Consider the following 18,668-nt stretch of genomic DNA (forward strand, 5'->3'; position numbering starts at 1 on the left):
ATCCACAATTCGGTTCATATCTAGGGTTGGGTATCATTTGGATTTTTACGATTCCGATGCCGAACCGGTACTTTTAAAACAATTCCGATTCCTAAACCGATTCTTGAAAAACTGAAAAATGACATCAAAGAAAGGCTCTTTTATAGAGTTTTTTTATTTTTTTAAATGGAATTTCTTTTAAATTTAACAATAAATTAACGTTTTAAATAGGGCTGCAACTAACGATTATTTTAATAATAGATTAATGTCGATTATTTTTTCGATTAATCGATGAATCGGATAAAAAAAAACAAAAAAGCATTAATTTACATCAACTCAATACATACTTGTTGTTTTAGTTAATAGTTGTGTAAAGGTAAGTAACCCAAAGAGCAGATACAGACGACACACACACACACACACACACACACACACACACACACACACACACACACACACACACACACACACACACACACACACACACACACACACACACACACACACACAGAGCTTATTAATTAAATTATTACCATCATTGTAATATATTGTTAGAGTGCATGTCGGAGAATAGCGCGGTCACTCGGCAGAAAAAGGGGAGGGTGTTCGGACCTGCCCCCACTGCTAAAAAAAATCCTAAAGGAAACACTGTGCAAACTATACCACCCCTGCTTTATTAACGAGCTAACGCTAGCTTGTCCTGCTAGTCAGCTGGATAACGAGTAAACACCAGCACCAGACGAGCTACTGGAGGGACGGTACGTTCCTCACTTCAAAACCGAACAGAAGTAGGATTGTGTAGTGACTTGACCCTGCTGTTGAACTCCCTTCCTCCTCATCAAGGAATCCAACATGTTTACGTTTTAGGTGCTCACTCATCACCGTGGTGCGCCCGTGCCATGCCGTGTCGCTTTTGCTTATCTTGCAATTAACACGTTTTCGATTTATTTAGTGTGAAATGCTCCCACACCTTGGATGACTTAGGTCGTACTGATTTCTCCGCGCTGCTCTGCGCTCAACTACATTTTTTTTTATCTCTGCGACTGAGTGGCGTAATAGTTGCGCGACACAACGAATTGATAATGAAATTCGTTGTCAACTTTTTTAATAATCACATTTTATCGATTCATTGTTGCAGCCCTAGTTTTAAAGTACTTAAATATATAATAAGTATAGTATTTTACATCCGTTTTGGTGAGCACAGAGGGAAAATATGGCATTTTAAAAGTAGCCTACATTTACGGTAGCTAGCTAACGGTAGACTACAGAGAAAGTGTGATATTTTTACGTCTGTTTCGGAGCGACAGAGGGAAAATATTTCAGTCGACATATTAAATGGAACCAAAATGAGGAACCGAGATTTGCGTTCTAATCCAGTCAGATTCCTACCGGTTGCGTAGGAACCAGTTCCATAGCGGAACCGGGTTTCGGTACCCAACCCTATTCGTATCACAATTTTTAACCCGCGATTCGATACAAACCTTGATTCTTTTGTGTGTGTGTGTGTGTGTGTGTGTGTGTGTGTGTGTGTGTGTGTGTGTGTGTGTGTGTGTGTGTGTGTGTGTATTACAGGTAGGGTAGAGGTCAGGGTATAGGGATCAACTTGAAAAATAAATAATGACAATAACATTGTATTCTGATCTAACTCTCCCTCCATCAAAAGAGTTTGCATGCCTGCTTAAAAAAGGTGTCAAAAAAATCATTCCCTTGTTCGCTTGATCACTCATCCATATATAATAGGCACTCAATAGCTAACTCTATAGTGAGCAGTAAGCTTTGACTTGAGACACCTTTAAATCACCATCATTTTGCAGCATCAGGGGCCTGTTTCACAAAACCAAGATAAGGGATTAAGCCGGGATTTCCCAGTTATCCTGGATGAATTAAGCCTTGATTCGGTTTCACGAAAGCGGAGGCACATAAATCACCATGGAGATTTATTCTGTACAGCTAGCCTGCTCCTGACCAGGCTAACAGCCAGGATTTATTTAATCCTGGAGCCTTTTCTGATCACCCAGCAGTGGTTTTACCCTATTGTTATCAGCCTGGATTAAAATACAACAGGTGCATATTGCGGTTCATTTAAGTACTGTTATTATTTAAAGTTGTGACCATTATTTTTATAATTATTCATGTGACATTATTACTGTTATATTGCTGTATGAAGACTGATGTTCATATTGTTGTTAGAAGTTTAATTAATATATTATGGCAGTTGTTGAGATAATTAGAAAAGGCTGATAACATTTCAAATGTGTTTTAAATGAAGTCTGTTACTAAGGGCAATACATACAAAGCTGTACATTTCTATAGTTGACCAATGCACCTTGAATTATTTTGGTTGATTCATTTTTTTTTTTTTTTTATTCTTTAACAATAAGTATCATGTTTGTTCCACTTCCATGTACATTGTATTTGGCATTCTTAGCACACAATTTGTGTTGTCCAGTAAACTGCAACTATAATTTGGGAGGATTGTACAATTTTAAGAACATATCCTAATTGTACAGTCCCTCCCAAAATATAATATTAGTTCACTGGACCAGTAACTATCTAGTGATGTAGGCTACTGTGCATTCATGACAACAGGGAGAGGACACCTCAATGGTTTTTGACCTTATATTTGGGGGGAAATAACTGATGAATATCACTCTGTTCCATTCATGTTTACAGTGTGCATGGAATTTATCACTTAATTATCTTCATAGTTTCTAGATTTTAGAGTCCAAGTTCTTTAGTGTCTTTATTTTCTATGTCCATATATACAGGGAGCAAGGCATATCATATGTAGAGAAGGAAACTCGTCCTCTATCAAATAAAAAAAAAAACTGTACAAAAAAAGAGTACAACTGTTAATTTGCGCAAATGATTAGTAGCCTAATCCTTGAATGGTATGATTATGACGGTTTCAATTCAGAGCAGTTGTCAGTTAATGTATATATTTAGGCTACAATTACGCATTCAGTCGGTCCGCAATCGTCTGCCACGCTTTCTCGCTGTTTCATTACAGCGGCCGTGTTTCTTTTCTTTTTATACAAATGTATTTCATGATATCATACTTCCATAAGAAGCTGCTGCTCACTCTGTCTGTACAATGCGTAGTCTCCATTTTGGCATCAGTAAATCTGTGATCGACCTTGCGGTCTTTTGAGGAAAGCCGTTGACGCGCATCTATCTGAATTACTTCAGCCCGGCTCAACCTAGTCGCTCCTCCTCAGCCTGGCTCGGCCTTCGTGAAACGCACCAAGCCAGGATGCACAGATTAGACTAGGTCAAGCCTCGCTTTATCACTTATCCTGGATTTATATATTCTGCTTTTGTGAAACAGGCCCCAGGTGTAGTGAATGGATGTACTGTGTCGCCCAACTATAAACATACGGAGTATTGCATTGTGGGATTGTTAGCAGAAAGTATTGTACATGCCACGGACAGTCTTTTTTGAGCCATGTGAAAGTAAGTGGCCGGGCGAGTAACAAACCCCCCCCCCTTCATGTGGAATACTATTTTTTAATGTAAGATAGTTCTAATTAGTCTAATTTCTACAGCAGGTCTGTGTAAAAACAACATACTAGCTATACTTATAGCTATACTAACGGAAACTAAATTAATTATCTTGGTCCCAAAATCTAAAAACCAAGATTTGAACCATAACAATGAACATTATGACATGAACAGAGGCTTGAGTTCTATTTTAAGAGAGTAAGAGAGAGATCAATTCAGTTCTCCCCAAAGGTTCTTACAGCCCCGAGAGAAATTGCCAACCAATGCAACTTTGTTCTTAATTAGTTTGGAGAATCTCCAACAAATCCTGCAGAATTTATACATCCTTAAAGGCATACAGTATGAGCCGAGGACAGGAAAATATACTGTGCATTACATTTTCTAGCCAGTAGGTTCTTCAAGTTTTTAGGCTGTGACCTAAATGAAAAATGTAGTTCACCATAGGACACAGGCTCATTAAAACATGTTGATACTGTTTTAATGTGCAGAGCCACCAAGAGAAGGTTCCAGATTCATTTAAGGTCCTAAACCTGGATTAAAAAACCCTTAATCTAAGCAATTTATCATATTCTAATAATGCCAGTCTATGTGACCGTATGAAAAAAAATAGACTTTCCAAAAGGGGAAAATGAAAAATGACACATTCCTCAGGGGAAAAATAAGAAAAACGGGATATATGGATTGAGTTTGCAAAGTCTCCAAAAGTGAATTGCTAATGACACTGCCTAACGCTGAAGGCAAGTTAAAACCTTTCCCTTTGAATTTTGCTTGTGAGGCAATATTCTATTCAAGGGAGTGGCTTATAGGCTACTGCAGCTCAATACAGTCAAGGCACAGATACCTGCTCAAACATTCCTACAAGCACATACACCCTATGTGCACACATACAGTGTTATGTGACTAATTGATAAGTATAAATCAAAAGGATTATATGCATTATATGAGGTATCAAAAGGAATGGATACAGATGGTAAATACAGTGATTTTGTAGCTCTGTGTGGATGTATGCATGCCTGTGTACTGTGTTGGTCATTCAGGAAACAGGCCATTTTAATTAAAGGCTATTTAAGTCTAACCTCTCAAGCGTTAGTTTCACTTGACGAGTATTAACTAAGAAGATAAATGTTACATGGCTGTTTGTAGTCAGCTTAAAGCTTTAGTGCGTAACTTTTTGATATTAATAGACGTCCGTTACATTCAAGCCATTGCCAAATGAGTTGCTACAAAGCTAATTAAGACTCTCAGCTCCACACAACTCTCTCTGTATTTCTCAGTATGGCTATGTTCAGAAGATTGTGTCGTCCAGTGACTTTCCCGCGCAGAAACTCGAGTGAAGATAATGACCTCTTCTGAAGAGTCCATCGTGTTTTTCCTGTCCTCCTTAGCTGCTAGCAACTGTATTGAGGAGGGCCGGGGGCTTGTATCATGTGGACACGCCGAATTCCTCATGGGGCGACAGAAACTACACATTATAGCTTTAAAGTCACAGAAAACGGCTGAATTCCTTGTTCACAATGTCGGATTTTATATTAAAGTAAAACTACCTCACCAATCTCTTTAATCAGATTAAAATCAGGAGCAAACAAAAAGCATGACAGTCTATCGAGAGGTTCTTACCTTGTCCTTGTCTTCTACCAGATCACTGAGTATATCATCGGGGTCCAGAATCCCCCCGTCACAGTACTCAACATGGTGGGTCCGAACCAGGAAATCTCCTTCCTATAACACAGGACACAACAAACGTAAATCATCAACTCAATGTATGAATAAACCTGACACCAGCTGACCAAACTCCCCGTACTTATCGTATATGCACATATGTATCTGACTAGCTTCTTTAAATAGTGGCTACAGGTGTCAGTCCCACACCTATCATCATCTAATTAAATAGAACCATAAGTACAGAGGCCTCAATAGTTTTAATTAATAAAAAAAAAAATTATGATTATAATGGCTGATAGTTGAACAAAATATTCACAAATATAATGTAATCTAATAAAAAAATAACCGAGTGTGTAACATTTTGTCAATCAGGAATAAAGACATTATTCAGACTAGCGCAAGCCCCAATACTCTATTTACTTTTAATATTCTATCTTGTAGCTTGAACGCCACATAAAAGGCACATCTTACTTTTCTCTAATGCAATGTATTTTCTGTGAAAACAACATACTGAGTGAGAGTATAACACAGGGAGGGATCATCAAAAACATAAAATGGAGAAAGGCAGTTTCCACTCATTCCAGGTTGAGAATAGCAGGATAGTTTAAAAAATGTTTTAACGTTTAAAATTGTTATTTACTCCTATGGATGCAGGTTTTTTTTTTTATGTAAAAACAGGTCAATTAAAACAGTGGGGGGTTTTCCAAACAGGTACAGTATACATTATGATATGGAAACATAGCGAACAATAAAATATAAAGGCCCCCACTACTGGTCACCCATTCCTTGCCTCTGATCCTCATTCACATTTATATAACTCTAAATGTTCCACTCCCCCTCCCATTTCTGCCCTGTTCTTTGTTTCTTTCCTCCTTACATCTTCCCCATCTTTCCCTAGGTGCCTTGTACAGATTACAACTCCAGCCAGGCCCTTTCTCTCTCCCTCCTCACTCCAGTTCTCTGCTGTGTTGGGTCTGTGATTAATGACATCGACACTGCACCAGACAGCTGACTACATAGAACTGGTTGTTGAACAACATATTGAGACAAAACACACACACACACACATACATACATGCCTACAAGCACATACAAAACCACAAACAGCCTAAGGAAAGGTACAAACATTACAGGGTGCTGCTCCATTAAATCACTCTTTCAGGGTCAGGTGCTTGTCAATACTTTTGAAAAACTCCCATCAGGCAGAGGGTAAAATAGAGCTCTGTGTGCCTGGATATCTCTGCAAGTCTTAATGTCAATACCAGTTCCTACACTATACTCTGCATAAAATCCCTTTCCAATAAATTACTCACTTACACTTTTAAAATCATTTGATAGTGTAAATTTGTTTTTTGTACCAAAAGGAGACCTGGTTAGATGTACGACTTCCTTTCTGATTTCAGAAGAAATACCATTCATTTTCAATAACCAGATCAGAAAGTTTGAATGTGCTTGTATCTGTATAAACCTTTGGTGTCTTAAAGGAGTTTTGACCATGTAACTTAACTGTGTTCATTAAGGCTAGGCACAGAATGATTTGAAATAACAAGTTATTTCACTGGTGAATGTTTAAAGTTTAAATATTTTTTTCCAAAAGTCAAGGTGTGTTATAGTTACTGCGTAATGGTTCTGCTTCGTAAATATGTCATGTCAATTTCAGTTATTCCTGCAACGTTTCCTAATGGGTTGGAAATAGGACAGGAACATCATTTAAAAAAAATACAATTTTAAAATGTAGTAAGGCTAGAGAGCATTTACAAATATTTTGTTTACATTGTTTTATTTTGTCTTTTAAACAGGGTTTATCTTCCTTGAGCACTATCAATCAGGATTTGGGGGCATATTAACTCTGGGACAACACATGCAAATGTTTTTTAGGATTACTAGGGAATATTTCAGTTCCAACGTGTAATGTAAATTATTTTGTGTCTTTTCTGCCCTCAGCTTTGCACATAACAATAACATCTCACAAAGACTAGTGTTTTTGTTACTGCCTGGGCTTCACAATCAGTCCTGATAGTGTTAGATTTTGTCTATTGCAAGTCCTCAATTCATCTTTCCCACACTAACAGTGTGTCACTGCACAAGCAATTTTACAAATTATGCCTTGACAAAAATACATGATAAACTCTACCATGTTTTACATTCTTAACAAATAACAAGATTATAGATAACCATTAAACGTAGCACTTTCAATGGCCTGCTTACAGTCAAATATTACTTCCCAGCTACTATTCTAAGTGAACACACAAGCAAGAAAAATATATTTTGTCAACAAAGACCACTCTGGTCATCACATCCATGTCCTGCTGACCCTCAGTACAGTTCACACAGCAGGCTGTACATTGTGCTTTTCATTACAGTTAATATTGTGCCTTACAGGTGCATGGCCCCAAAATAATTAGCAATTCATCAAATCACAACAAACCAATTGACACAATGTTGGGGACCTTGGGGATCTGGGGGGCCTCAGGGCAGTTTGCCCACTTAGCGTAGTTAACTTAATAAATAATAATAAATAGCACTAGTGCAAAATAATGCTTATTTGGGATGTAGTATATCTTCACAAAAATGTATGCTTAAACAATTAGTTAATTGACAAATATTGATTATAATGTATAACCATATATTTTGCTAAGCATGTAATGTCATACAATCACAAAAACAAAAGGTTCTTGCTTTTCTCCATTTCATGTCAATCTTAGGCCACTTTCAGACAAGAAATACGTAACATTGCTAGCTACATTTATCTGTTACAGTGATAGCATTTTGTCACTCATAAATATGTGTCTTTTATGCAATGTCCCTTATGGCTTTATTCAGACATGGCAACATATTTACAGTAAGACCTGTGTGCTTGATGAATATTTGGCACCTGATGCGGAAATGGGGAGCAGAGAGAGAGATAGACACTTAAGGCATCACTTTGAGATGCATATAACTTGTAAAACCTTTCTGTTAACATTTTCAAAATAAATGTAGATGAATTAAAGCTTAGATCGGGCCCAAAACAATCAAGCCTGACCCTACCTGAGCCCGTGCACGTTGTGCCCAAGCCTGGCTCGGCCCGACACATTAACTGTAATTATGAGCCTGAGCCCAATTAAACCAGACAATTTAATACGTGACGTTCTCAACTACAATTCCGAGTTGAGTTAACTACAGAAATCGGTTTAGAATTATCTTAATGAATAATGCAACAAGGACGAAGCATGTAAACTGTGTTGAATGTTTTTTCAGAATGGAATGAATCGCAAATGGATCCGAATGAAGAAACGTAAAAAAACAAACAAAAAAAACATGCTTGATCAAGGGCCCGGCCCGGCCCGAGGATAGTGGCAGGAAATATCGTCGGTCAAGTTCAGGCTCGGGCAGAGAATCTAAACTCTAAGACCTATTAGTAGTACTATAGACTGTATAAAACTAGATTAGTACATTTGAAAAAAAATGTATTACAATACATGAATCAATTACTATTAGGATTTGTGTATCCATCTAATTTCTAGCTACCACACTGTGGGTACATAACGTAGTGGTGGTAACACAGTGGAAAAAGACATTTTCTCTTAGTATTTAAAACTGATCGCTGCAGAGGTGAGCCAGGACACAGAAATCACAATGAAATTATAGTATATGTTTTAATTACAGGAGGAAAATATGTGGTGATAGAAGGTTTTTGCAAAACACCGAGATCCAACAGCCTCATTTCTTTGGTAATCTGCTGTTGTTTTTAGGTCAACAACCCCCTTTGATCTCTTGCTATAGTAGGCAAGCCACACAGCCAAGACGACAAGAGATGGAGAGGTAGAGATATAAGAGCTGTGAGCACACTGATCTTATCTATTATTCAGGGGGAACGCATGGATAATGTGTTACATATTTTTTGTTAACTGCAAAAACCCTGTGCCTCCAAGTCTGACAGTTTAAAAACCTAGAGGGACACTCACATATTGTAGGACTAAAGATAAGAGTTGTAAACACACTGATCTAATTTAAAAATCAGGGGGATTAGCCCCTAATACACTGTTCTGCCTGATACTATTACAGATAAGCCTTGGCAATTTGAGGTATTTTACTCTCAGGACATGATCTAGAAATTATTATTAGGTTGTAGTATCATCCCACCAGAGTTAAAACACTATGTAGATTATTCAGTGTTGACAGGTGTGTGTGCTTAACCCCCCCACCTCTCCCCCATTCTTTATCTCTGAACAGTAAACCTTTCTAGTCTGCCAGTTGACATAAGAGTTTGGTATGCTTGCTGTCGTCAAAACTGGAGGCAGTGCCAAGATGTGGACTTGGGTACACAGAGAAACTACTAACTTTGTGCAAACTCTGGAGCTGAAAATTACATTTCCAATAATATGGTTCTATAAGCCAAAACTGAGAGGTCTGGAATCATCCCAATTTTGTCAAGAAGGTCAGTTATCTGCCAGTAATGTAGTATTATTGATACAAAGTATTATTTAGTAGAGGCAGTGTGTACTGATGCAGCACCCAACTCTGTGGAAAAATGAAATCAGAGTTAAATTGTCCCTTGACCCATCTTGTGACTCGCAGTAACAAAGCTTGTCTTTTGTGAAAAGCAAAGCAGAAGAATTGCTGGTAGAAATGCCATGGTAACCATTGCTCACCCTGTTAACATTTCATCATTCCACATTTAGGCTGTGCACAAGGTGATTCTTCACTTATCTAGTTAGGTTTATCTTGATGGTTCCAAAATAAGATTTTATTAGCATCTTAACTACTCGTCAGCGTTCATAAATTTGGATGTTAACCTTTTAACACTGTCTGGTGAGCAGCCATCCTTTGATCATTTATTTGGCATGTAAAGCAGTACAATTAGCCAACCAGGATGATCTGTATACAAGGGCATTCATTCTAATATAATAATGATCTAACTACGGCAAGCTTGTCAGGCTAATTTGGAGAAGCATATGTGCCATTACATCGTACATAACTTGGAGCATAGAATAGAAAATAATAGAATATTTGTCAGGCTGGATCAACACAGTTTGTCTGCAGAGAAAGCGGCACACGTCTACTCCCTGCCTCTCAGAAATAATTGCCTGTGCTCTGGCATAGGTCCAGGGTGTTTTATGATTTTATTAGCGTGTTTGGCCACGCCTCATCAGCATTCCTGCCCGTGCTAATGAAACTACAGCGCACACCCACATAGACAGGAACCCTTTTATAAACATCCACCTTACAATCAATATGTGCAAGTGTAAGCATTCACATGCGTACACACACCATCAGCTTACAAAGTTTCAGTTTGTTTATAATTAGATATACACACATCATTTTAGCAACAATATTGTGTCAAATATAGATATTATACTATCTATAATAATACACATTGCATATATATTTTAGAGAGACAACTCAAATCAAATTTCACTTGAATATATGCTGATGTTGATGCGATTGTCCAGTCTGATATTTCACAGAATACAGCCGACTTGACCTAAAACCCAATAAACGGGTATCCACAAGCACACAACTGCAAACTTCTGTTTTGCCAAAGCTAATTAAGAAGTCTGTCAACAAGCTGATAACTTCCTGACAACTCCCTTCGAAAAACAAACTCTGCTTCCCTTCCTCGGGCCACACTTCCTCTTTGCCCTGTGCCAGCTATCTCCCTTTTTACATTCATCATCTTTGTTTCGGATTCCTTCAAAAGGTTTATTCATTTCCTCTTTGCTACCTCTCCACATGAATCGCAATATGGACTAGTGCAATATGCAAACGCGGGGGGGTGCAATATTTGTTTAAAGCAAAATATGTGTCAAACCATTCTGAGTTGTGAGTACTGTGGTGCTGCAGAGACGCCCCGGCTTACAAATCGTATCCTACAGACTAAAAGAAAAATACTTTGTTTGGTACAGATCCTCGCAAAAAACAAAACAAATCACACTATAATCATTTTCTTTTTAATATTTTTAAATGAAAAGGAGAATAATGATCCAAAAATCATTATTCCCTCTAATATTGTAAGTCATATCGCAGTCGCAACATCAATAATTGCAATTAGATATTTCCCATCGTGCAGCCCTAATTACTGTACAGGGGTGTCCGAACCCCATCTAAATGGTTGAATTTGAGCCAAATATAAAGGCATACTTCAGTAGATTGGTTTTGGATATATTATGCCTACTCCAATTCCATGTCTTTCTACAGTTTACCACATTGTGCTCTGTCTTTGCCAGCTGTCCTATATGTTATAAATGTAAATTGCCCGCAAGTTCTGATACCAAGGAATACATTTTAAATACTTACAGGCAGCTAAAATGTCTTTTAATGGAGGGAGAGCTGATCAATTGTCACACATACCTAACATCAACTGGATTTGCTTAACCTACCAATGCCCTGTCTGTGCACATTGTTTTACAAATTAAAAACATCTGAAAGGGACAGGATCAGGCGCAAATAACTATCAACCAATAATATGACAGTTAGGGTGTACTTCTTGTGTTTCCATCCATCTTGTGGCCTTTATTTTGAGCTTCATCTCAAATTGGTTATCTACACTACTGTATGTCTTTACAGCTTAGCATCAGTCAATAAGTAATGTGTTTATGTTAACAAACAGGTTAGCCAAACTCAAGGTTGCATATTGTATTTAGTTTTCACTGAAAAAAGCTTTACATGAGCTGAGAGTCTACAGAAACTTTTGGGGACTTTTCAACGGAGTGGTTTAACAAAAGTCTGGTGTACATACATAAACACATCAGCACTCTATTATTGCCTTTCCCGTTCTCATCCCATAGGTTTATTCTATTCCCCTTTGGTTCCATACTGGGTAACACAAAGCGGTATACAAATTCTAATAATTAGGCTGCTATCAACATGAAACAAAAAAATTCAATGTAACTAAAACACAAAATAATCCTCTCTGAAATTGCCTATTTTAAGTGTTAAGCACCACTGTGGGAACAGTGGATGTAAGCAGGAACACACAAGATTTAAAAAAATGTTTTTAATACAAGCAGTATTCTCAGCTTTCTGAGAAGGATGAAGCAGACAGGGAGGAGGGAAAGAGGGAGAGAGTCAGACAGAAAGCTAGCTGTCTCTGTGACAATTTAAAAACATGATTTGCCTAGCTCTGGGAGGGAGGATTAGGGACTGGACTGCTCTTTAACACACACATATCTTGGCTTTCTAATCCTGGAACACATTAACAGCCATAATTACACAGCTACAAAAGATTAGTGTTGCAGTGAAATGACTGAGTGATGGGAAGAGAGCGAGAAAACTACAGAAACAAATACAAAGAGAAAAGAGGGGATGGGATGAGATGAAGCAATTTAGGAGAATACATGTTCTCCATCCCAGATAGGAGGAACGAGGGAGAGGAGAAAGACAAGGAGGAGGCAGTCAAAGGAGACGAAAGGAGAGTTATGAAAAAGTGAAAACAAACAAAAGGAGAATATTTAAAATGTCACAACAACAAACAAGGAGAAGAGAGAGAGGCCCAAACTATCACAAAACTGGGAAGAATGAGGGCGGAAGGAGAAGTAAAAACAGAAATTACAAAGGGGAATGTAAACATAGTAAGAGGAGGAGAGACTGCATAGGGCTGACAAAGGTGTGGGAGAGCGTAGGAAGAGAGAAAGAAAACAGAGAAGAGAAAGAAGAAGAGCCGCAGGATGGCAGGACACACACACACACACACACACACACACACACACACACACACACACACACACACACACACACACACACACACACACACACACACACACACACACACACACACACACACACACACACACACACACACACACTCACAAACAAGGCATTTCATTCACACATGCAGGAAGCAAAGTATTTAAACACTCCGAGACCTAATCGATAGAGCAGGGAGGTGCATGATTACACACATCACTGCTGCAGGAAAACACACCTGGAGCACTCACTCGGTCTCTCAGTGAACATTAATAACACCTAAAATGTTGCTGCTCTTGTGTTAGACATGAGGTAAACTACACCGCAACATGGTTTGGTGGTCTGGTTTTTGGTACAGTAAAGGTCATTTTATGGATGAGATATCGGTGTGAGCAGGCACAAGAAATTGTTCGTAATATCACTTTCGATTCCAAAAAGGGAGTTAAACGATTTGAGCACTCCCTGCGTAGCTTTACGTCTCTGTACTCTGTGTTGTATAGCTCAAGTCACAGTAATGAGGTTACAGTCTGGTCATTCAGATTTTGAGTGGATTACAAACAGAACAACAGGATGGTTCCCCACAAATGTTAAATGTTGTTGAGGGACAGACAGCTTAAATCGTTAATGGCTAATAGCAAACGCTATGTGCACTTGTTGAAAATGGGAAAAGTTTCAACAAGATCAACATTTGTGGTCTATGCAGTATGATGTGCTCCAGTCAGTAGTGCACCACGGGAAGTTAAAAGGCCATCTCCTAGCAATAGACCTTTTACAGAGCTGACATTTTGACTTGTCAGAGCACAAAAAGCACATGTGAAACAAATGTTTATGGCTCAGTTCCATCAAGAGTTCCGGTAAGCTGTGCCAGTGAGCCAGTATGCACAATACCAGGACCCTGGAACTAGCTGAGATAAATGCAATGCCGTTGTTTCAATGTTATCAATAACACCTGTGCTTTTCCTGCTACGCCATACCAATATGTCTGCCATGAAAAAGCAGGTCCTCAGATGTCAATCAAAAGCTGGAAACCCCCCACCCAGAGGCTTAACGCTTAAGTTTAAAAAATTTATTTAAAAAAGTGTTTTGTCCTTTTTGAATAATGTGCAAAATAGCTGCAATATCATGACTATGTTTATATTTCCTTATACACAAAGTGAAAATAATTAATATTTTCAGTTGGAACACCTAAAATAACTATTATTAGACCAAAAGCCGGTGCAAACATTGCTCCTGCCTATACCCAGTTGCCCATCCTATTAATTTTAGAGACTTGAAACATTTAAACTCTAGACTAGATATCTTTACTTCTAGGCTTAATACAGTTATCTCATAAAGAAGAACAGGAGGTAAAGGAGGAAGTGTTCAAAGAGGAAGAAGAGTTCAAATGAAAGGGAAGCGAGGGATCCAGCTATGTGGAAGGTGAAGAGGAGATGTAACTTGTGAGAAGAAAAGGATGATAAATAAGATGAAGAGGGTAGAACACAATGAGCACTCAGTGGGGAGGTCTGATGTACGGGTAGATGAAGGCAAATTAAGAGGCAAAAAAGTAGACAGAGCAAGGAAAAAAGGGTGGGAAAAAAATGTGTCGATCTCCAAGTGCTGTTTCTGTGTCTGTCCCACATAAACCCACACAGCATCAACATCTCCCACTCAATCACAACTGAGGCCATCTATATATATGACTGGTGTGCTCTTTGAATAATGGAGCCAATGTGAAGCGAGTCACTGAGAAGATTTGGTCGTTTGATGGGGGTCACGAGGTTCCTGCCCTGAGAGCAGCGAAGGGAATCAACAGCAGTCATGAAGGAATCACAAGAGGGAGTCATTTGCATTTTACATTCACAACTAAAGTGGAAACGACTCATGCCTGCTCCTGTCTGGACCATCACAAGTCACATCAGATATGCTTTTAATTTTTTATACAGCAATTATGGAGAACTGGACCTCCATGGCTTTGTCTAATTTCCCAAGACTTTGGGATGTGAAAATCATATGGCCCTTTCATGATATAAAAATGACAGAGAATTTGATTATTTTAAGACTTCGGGGAAAATCTCAAATGTTATGAAAGTGCGGTTTCATAAAAAGTAATCTCGTCTCATTTCTAAGCCTTTCAGGAGTCCATAAAAATCTTAACACTTTATTACAAAACTATTTCTGACAATGAATAATAACTGATAGCTCGAAGGTTAAATAGACTCAAAACGAGTTTAAATTACATTTTTGTTCATGTCCTTGAACTATTTGGTATCAATGAAAGTGAAACTTATTATACAACTGCCACGATTGCCACTGAGATGAATGAGCTGCATTGACATGAGAGAAACATCCACCATAACTGCCTTGTAAGGTGATGAACAAGGTGCAGTGTTTCCTCTATGTTGATTTGACCGTGGCGGCCCCCCACGGCAACATTTCTGCCCCCCACGGTATCAGAAATAGCCCTGCATTGTTACGAGTGCATGTCGGAGAATAGCGCGGTCACTCTGCACTCTGGGTTCGGACCTGTACCCACTGCTAAAGAAAATCCTAAAGGAAACACTGAGGTGATTACATTTTGAGATGACAAAATGTCAGTCCAGTTAGTTTCAAGTCATAGTATATTAGCAAGCATCAAAACCTGTAACGTAAACATTCATGGCAAGTACTGTTTCGGTACCAAAAAATCACAACACATCTAAAGAAATATTTGTATTGTTAGGCTGCATATCCCTCAAAACCGTTTACTGATGTTTGTACATTGAGTATAAATAGTTTGTTAAAATAATAATAAACACCTTTGATGACACCTGGATGTGGAGCAGCTATACCAAATCACAGGTCTATGTCGCAGCACTGCCTATTCTCCCAAGAGACCAAATGTCAGTGCTAATAGGTGCATTTCAAACTTATGAACGGTACCTGTTCCAGGAGTTTTCTGTATCTCTGTGTGGCTTGCTGGATGAGGTCCCTCACAGTCCACCCCTCCTTGCAGGGCACCACCACACCTGTCTGCCCAAATGTCACTGTCACCTTCATTATAGAACACTCCACTTCATCCAAGATGCAGGCCCTCTGGATGTGGGTGATGATGAACAATGGTGATAATGATGGAAAAAGGCTCCAAAGGCTCCAAAGGCTCCAAACTGTAGAATGTCCCCCAAGAAAGTCTTGATAAAGAGGCAGGGATATGACCAAACAGGTAATGCAAAAAAATGCAGGGCTGATAGTGAGTGGCTTGGGGTGCCTCAAAACTCTCACACAAAACCAAACTTCTTCAAAAGTCACACAGCTTGTCAAAGTGGTCCAGAGTCAATACGGCTCTTCTCTACTAACTCTGTCAAATGTTTTAACTGTATTTCCATGACATTCCTACCGACTTTTACAGCCACAACTCAAGGTGATAATGATGACACGAGTAAGTACATCCGGCTCCGATATTACTTTCTCATGCTATTGTCGTGAGGGTTATCGCTCCTTTTCTCATCTCCTCGGGTAGAATCTAGCAAGTGTTGATACCATTTAGTTAAACTTGTTCAATTTCCAGAAACGTTAAACAATACTGCAGCCTTTTTCATGGTGGAGAGCAGCTGGTAAACAGGAAGTGTGTGTCATGTCATTTCTCACCGAGTTTTAACTAACGCTAACTACAGTAACCTTACAGTATAGCTAGTTAACTTCACTTTCCAATTGGCTAGCTGTCTGTCTGTCTGCTAGCTCCACTTGGCTAAAATGATTAGCTTGATACTGTAACCTGGTGCGGCTAAGATAACAAGCCAAGGATGAAAGCTTTCAGTTCGCCACAAGCATTAACGTTAGATATCCTCACGCCCTTCTCTACTACACCAGGTGATGTGTTCCTACTTGTTTTGACGGATGGACAGAGGTTTAACGTTATCCAAACTTTCACATCAGAGTTAGCAAGCTGAGTCCTGCGCTAGCTAACGTTAGCCACCTTAGCTGAACTTTGGAGGGAGGGATGCAGTCGCTCGTGCATCATTCCATAAGTTTTTCCTCTCGCAAGTTTCCTTCTTCCAAGCGGGCAGTAGCATCCACTTCATCACCGACGCACACAGTATGGCAACGTGAACGTTATTTTCACATTCGGGGACAAGCCGGAGGCGAAGTTAAACAGTAAACAGACCACGGCGGCACTGTGTGTTGGAAAAGTTTTGAGATTCCTTCACTACCGTCCGTCCGTCCGCTCCTGGCCAGTTCCTGACCAGCGCCTCCACCTCTTGTTGCTGTCACATTCTTAAAGGGGAAGTACTGTAATTATTGCTATAATGAAATAGTTTAGAGATAATGCACAATTCATAAATTCACATTCTCAGTTACAGTTTTGCTCAAACAGCAAGTTATGATGTGAAGGGGGGAGGGGGGGGGCTCAACACCACTAGTAATAGAAGAATGATTTATTTTAATCTACCTGGAAAAAAATTTAAAGCACACAACTGCTGCAGTGGTGGAAAATGTACTCAAACATGTTATTAAGATAGCAGTAATGTAATGCATAAATACTTGTGGCCGTCTGCACTCAAACTGATTAAAGCTGCATTAATGACTTTTTTGGCCACAATGGGGCAGTGGAACACGCCGAAAACAACAACATTAATGTATTATCATCTTATAAAGCGGTTGCGGGTAATTCACACATCTTGCAGACACAAAGCAACATTAGCATGCAGTCACTCTGAGTCATGTTTGTGTCCACCTTACGCATAAATATTCTCTATGGGTTTGTCACTACAAAGGACCCTTTTCAAACTACGCTCATAGCCATTTGATCCATTGTTAACAAAAATACCGATTAGTGCATATTTAAAATAGAAGTATAACCATTATTATCAATTTCAGTCTATTCAAATGTCATGACTAGACCTTTGATTTTTCACAGAAAACATTTTGATATGTAACAGTAGAAAAATCACAGGTATAAATAATAAAATGAATGATGGCTGAGTTCCATTTAGCTGCTTCAATTTCAGGGTCCTGTCGTTGTTCATGTTGGCTCACTGGGACACTGGCATGGCTGACTGGGACATTTAAACAGAACAAAGCCATTGTTAATGCTATAAGTAACACCTGTTCTTCTCTCTTATCATATCTTTTTTTTCTTCTTCTATTGTTTGTTTGTATATTTTCTTTGAATGTTTTCCCTTATTGTCCCTTAAAAAAGGAAAACATCAATAAAATATTATAAAAAAACAGACTATTATTGTAAATAAATAGTAATAGTTCATGTTTTCCCTTTGTAAAACCTAGAGTTGGTATGCATTCAGTGACAGTCACAACCATTTTTAGCGTATAATTTAAAGTCAAAGCTATAATTTCAGGGGTCCACATTAATACAGCAGACAGTCAAATATGAGTCTTACAGTTCTTGAAACCTTATCAAACCCCTTCTACTGGCTGACACCAGCTCAGCATTATAATGTTGAAGCCTACAAAAATACAGTATTTACCAAACATTTTGGCTTTTCACAGTTTGATTCATCTTCAAAGAGGAAACCCCTCCCTTTGAGGTGGAGTTTGGCTTTGTAATTAGCAGCTCAAATGTATGCATGTGTATGTCTGCTAATTGATTTGGGCTAGGTTTAGTTTCTGGGTCACTGAATTCCATTGCTTCTAATGAACCCCAGGGGAGGAGGAACATTGTGCATGCATGCATTTTTTCTCCTTATTCATTTGGTGAAAGTTTGAAAGTTAGAAGTACACTTGAGTAATCATTTAGGATATGAGTTTTCAAATGATTACATTAACTGCAAAGTTTAAGAGTAAGAGGCAAACCACTTTTTCTCTTTTTTACATATTGTCTGACTTCATTTATTTTTTTTTGACAATGTTGCAAATAGGCCTGATAGGCACTTGAATAGAAC

The 18,668-nt window shown here is 38.7% G+C and overlaps 1 protein-coding gene across 3 annotated transcripts in view; it reads right to left on the minus strand.

Annotated features, from left to right (window-relative positions):
* pard3bb (par-3 family cell polarity regulator beta b) overlaps window positions 1-15,950 on the minus strand; it is a 248,643-nt gene extending 232,693 nt beyond the window's left edge. The window contains exons 1-2 of one of the 3 annotated variants that reach the window (XM_039817957.1): window positions 15,712-15,950; window positions 5,098-5,199 (exon numbers count right to left, since the gene is read on the minus strand). In XM_039817957.1, the coding sequence (XP_039673891.1) occupies window positions 5,098-5,199; window positions 15,712-15,828 (219 nt within the window). In that variant the 5' untranslated portion in view covers window positions 15,829-15,950. The remainder of the gene's footprint in view (window positions 1-5,097; window positions 5,200-15,711) is intronic. The other 2 variants (XM_039817956.1, XM_039817958.1) reach the window with 2 other exon arrangements.
* Window positions 15,951-18,668: the final 2,718 nt, after the last annotated feature.

This window comes from Perca fluviatilis, chromosome 12, assembly GCF_010015445.1.
Source record: "Perca fluviatilis chromosome 12, GENO_Pfluv_1.0, whole genome shotgun sequence".
Classification (NCBI taxonomy): Eukaryota; Metazoa; Chordata; class Actinopteri; order Perciformes; family Percidae; genus Perca; species Perca fluviatilis.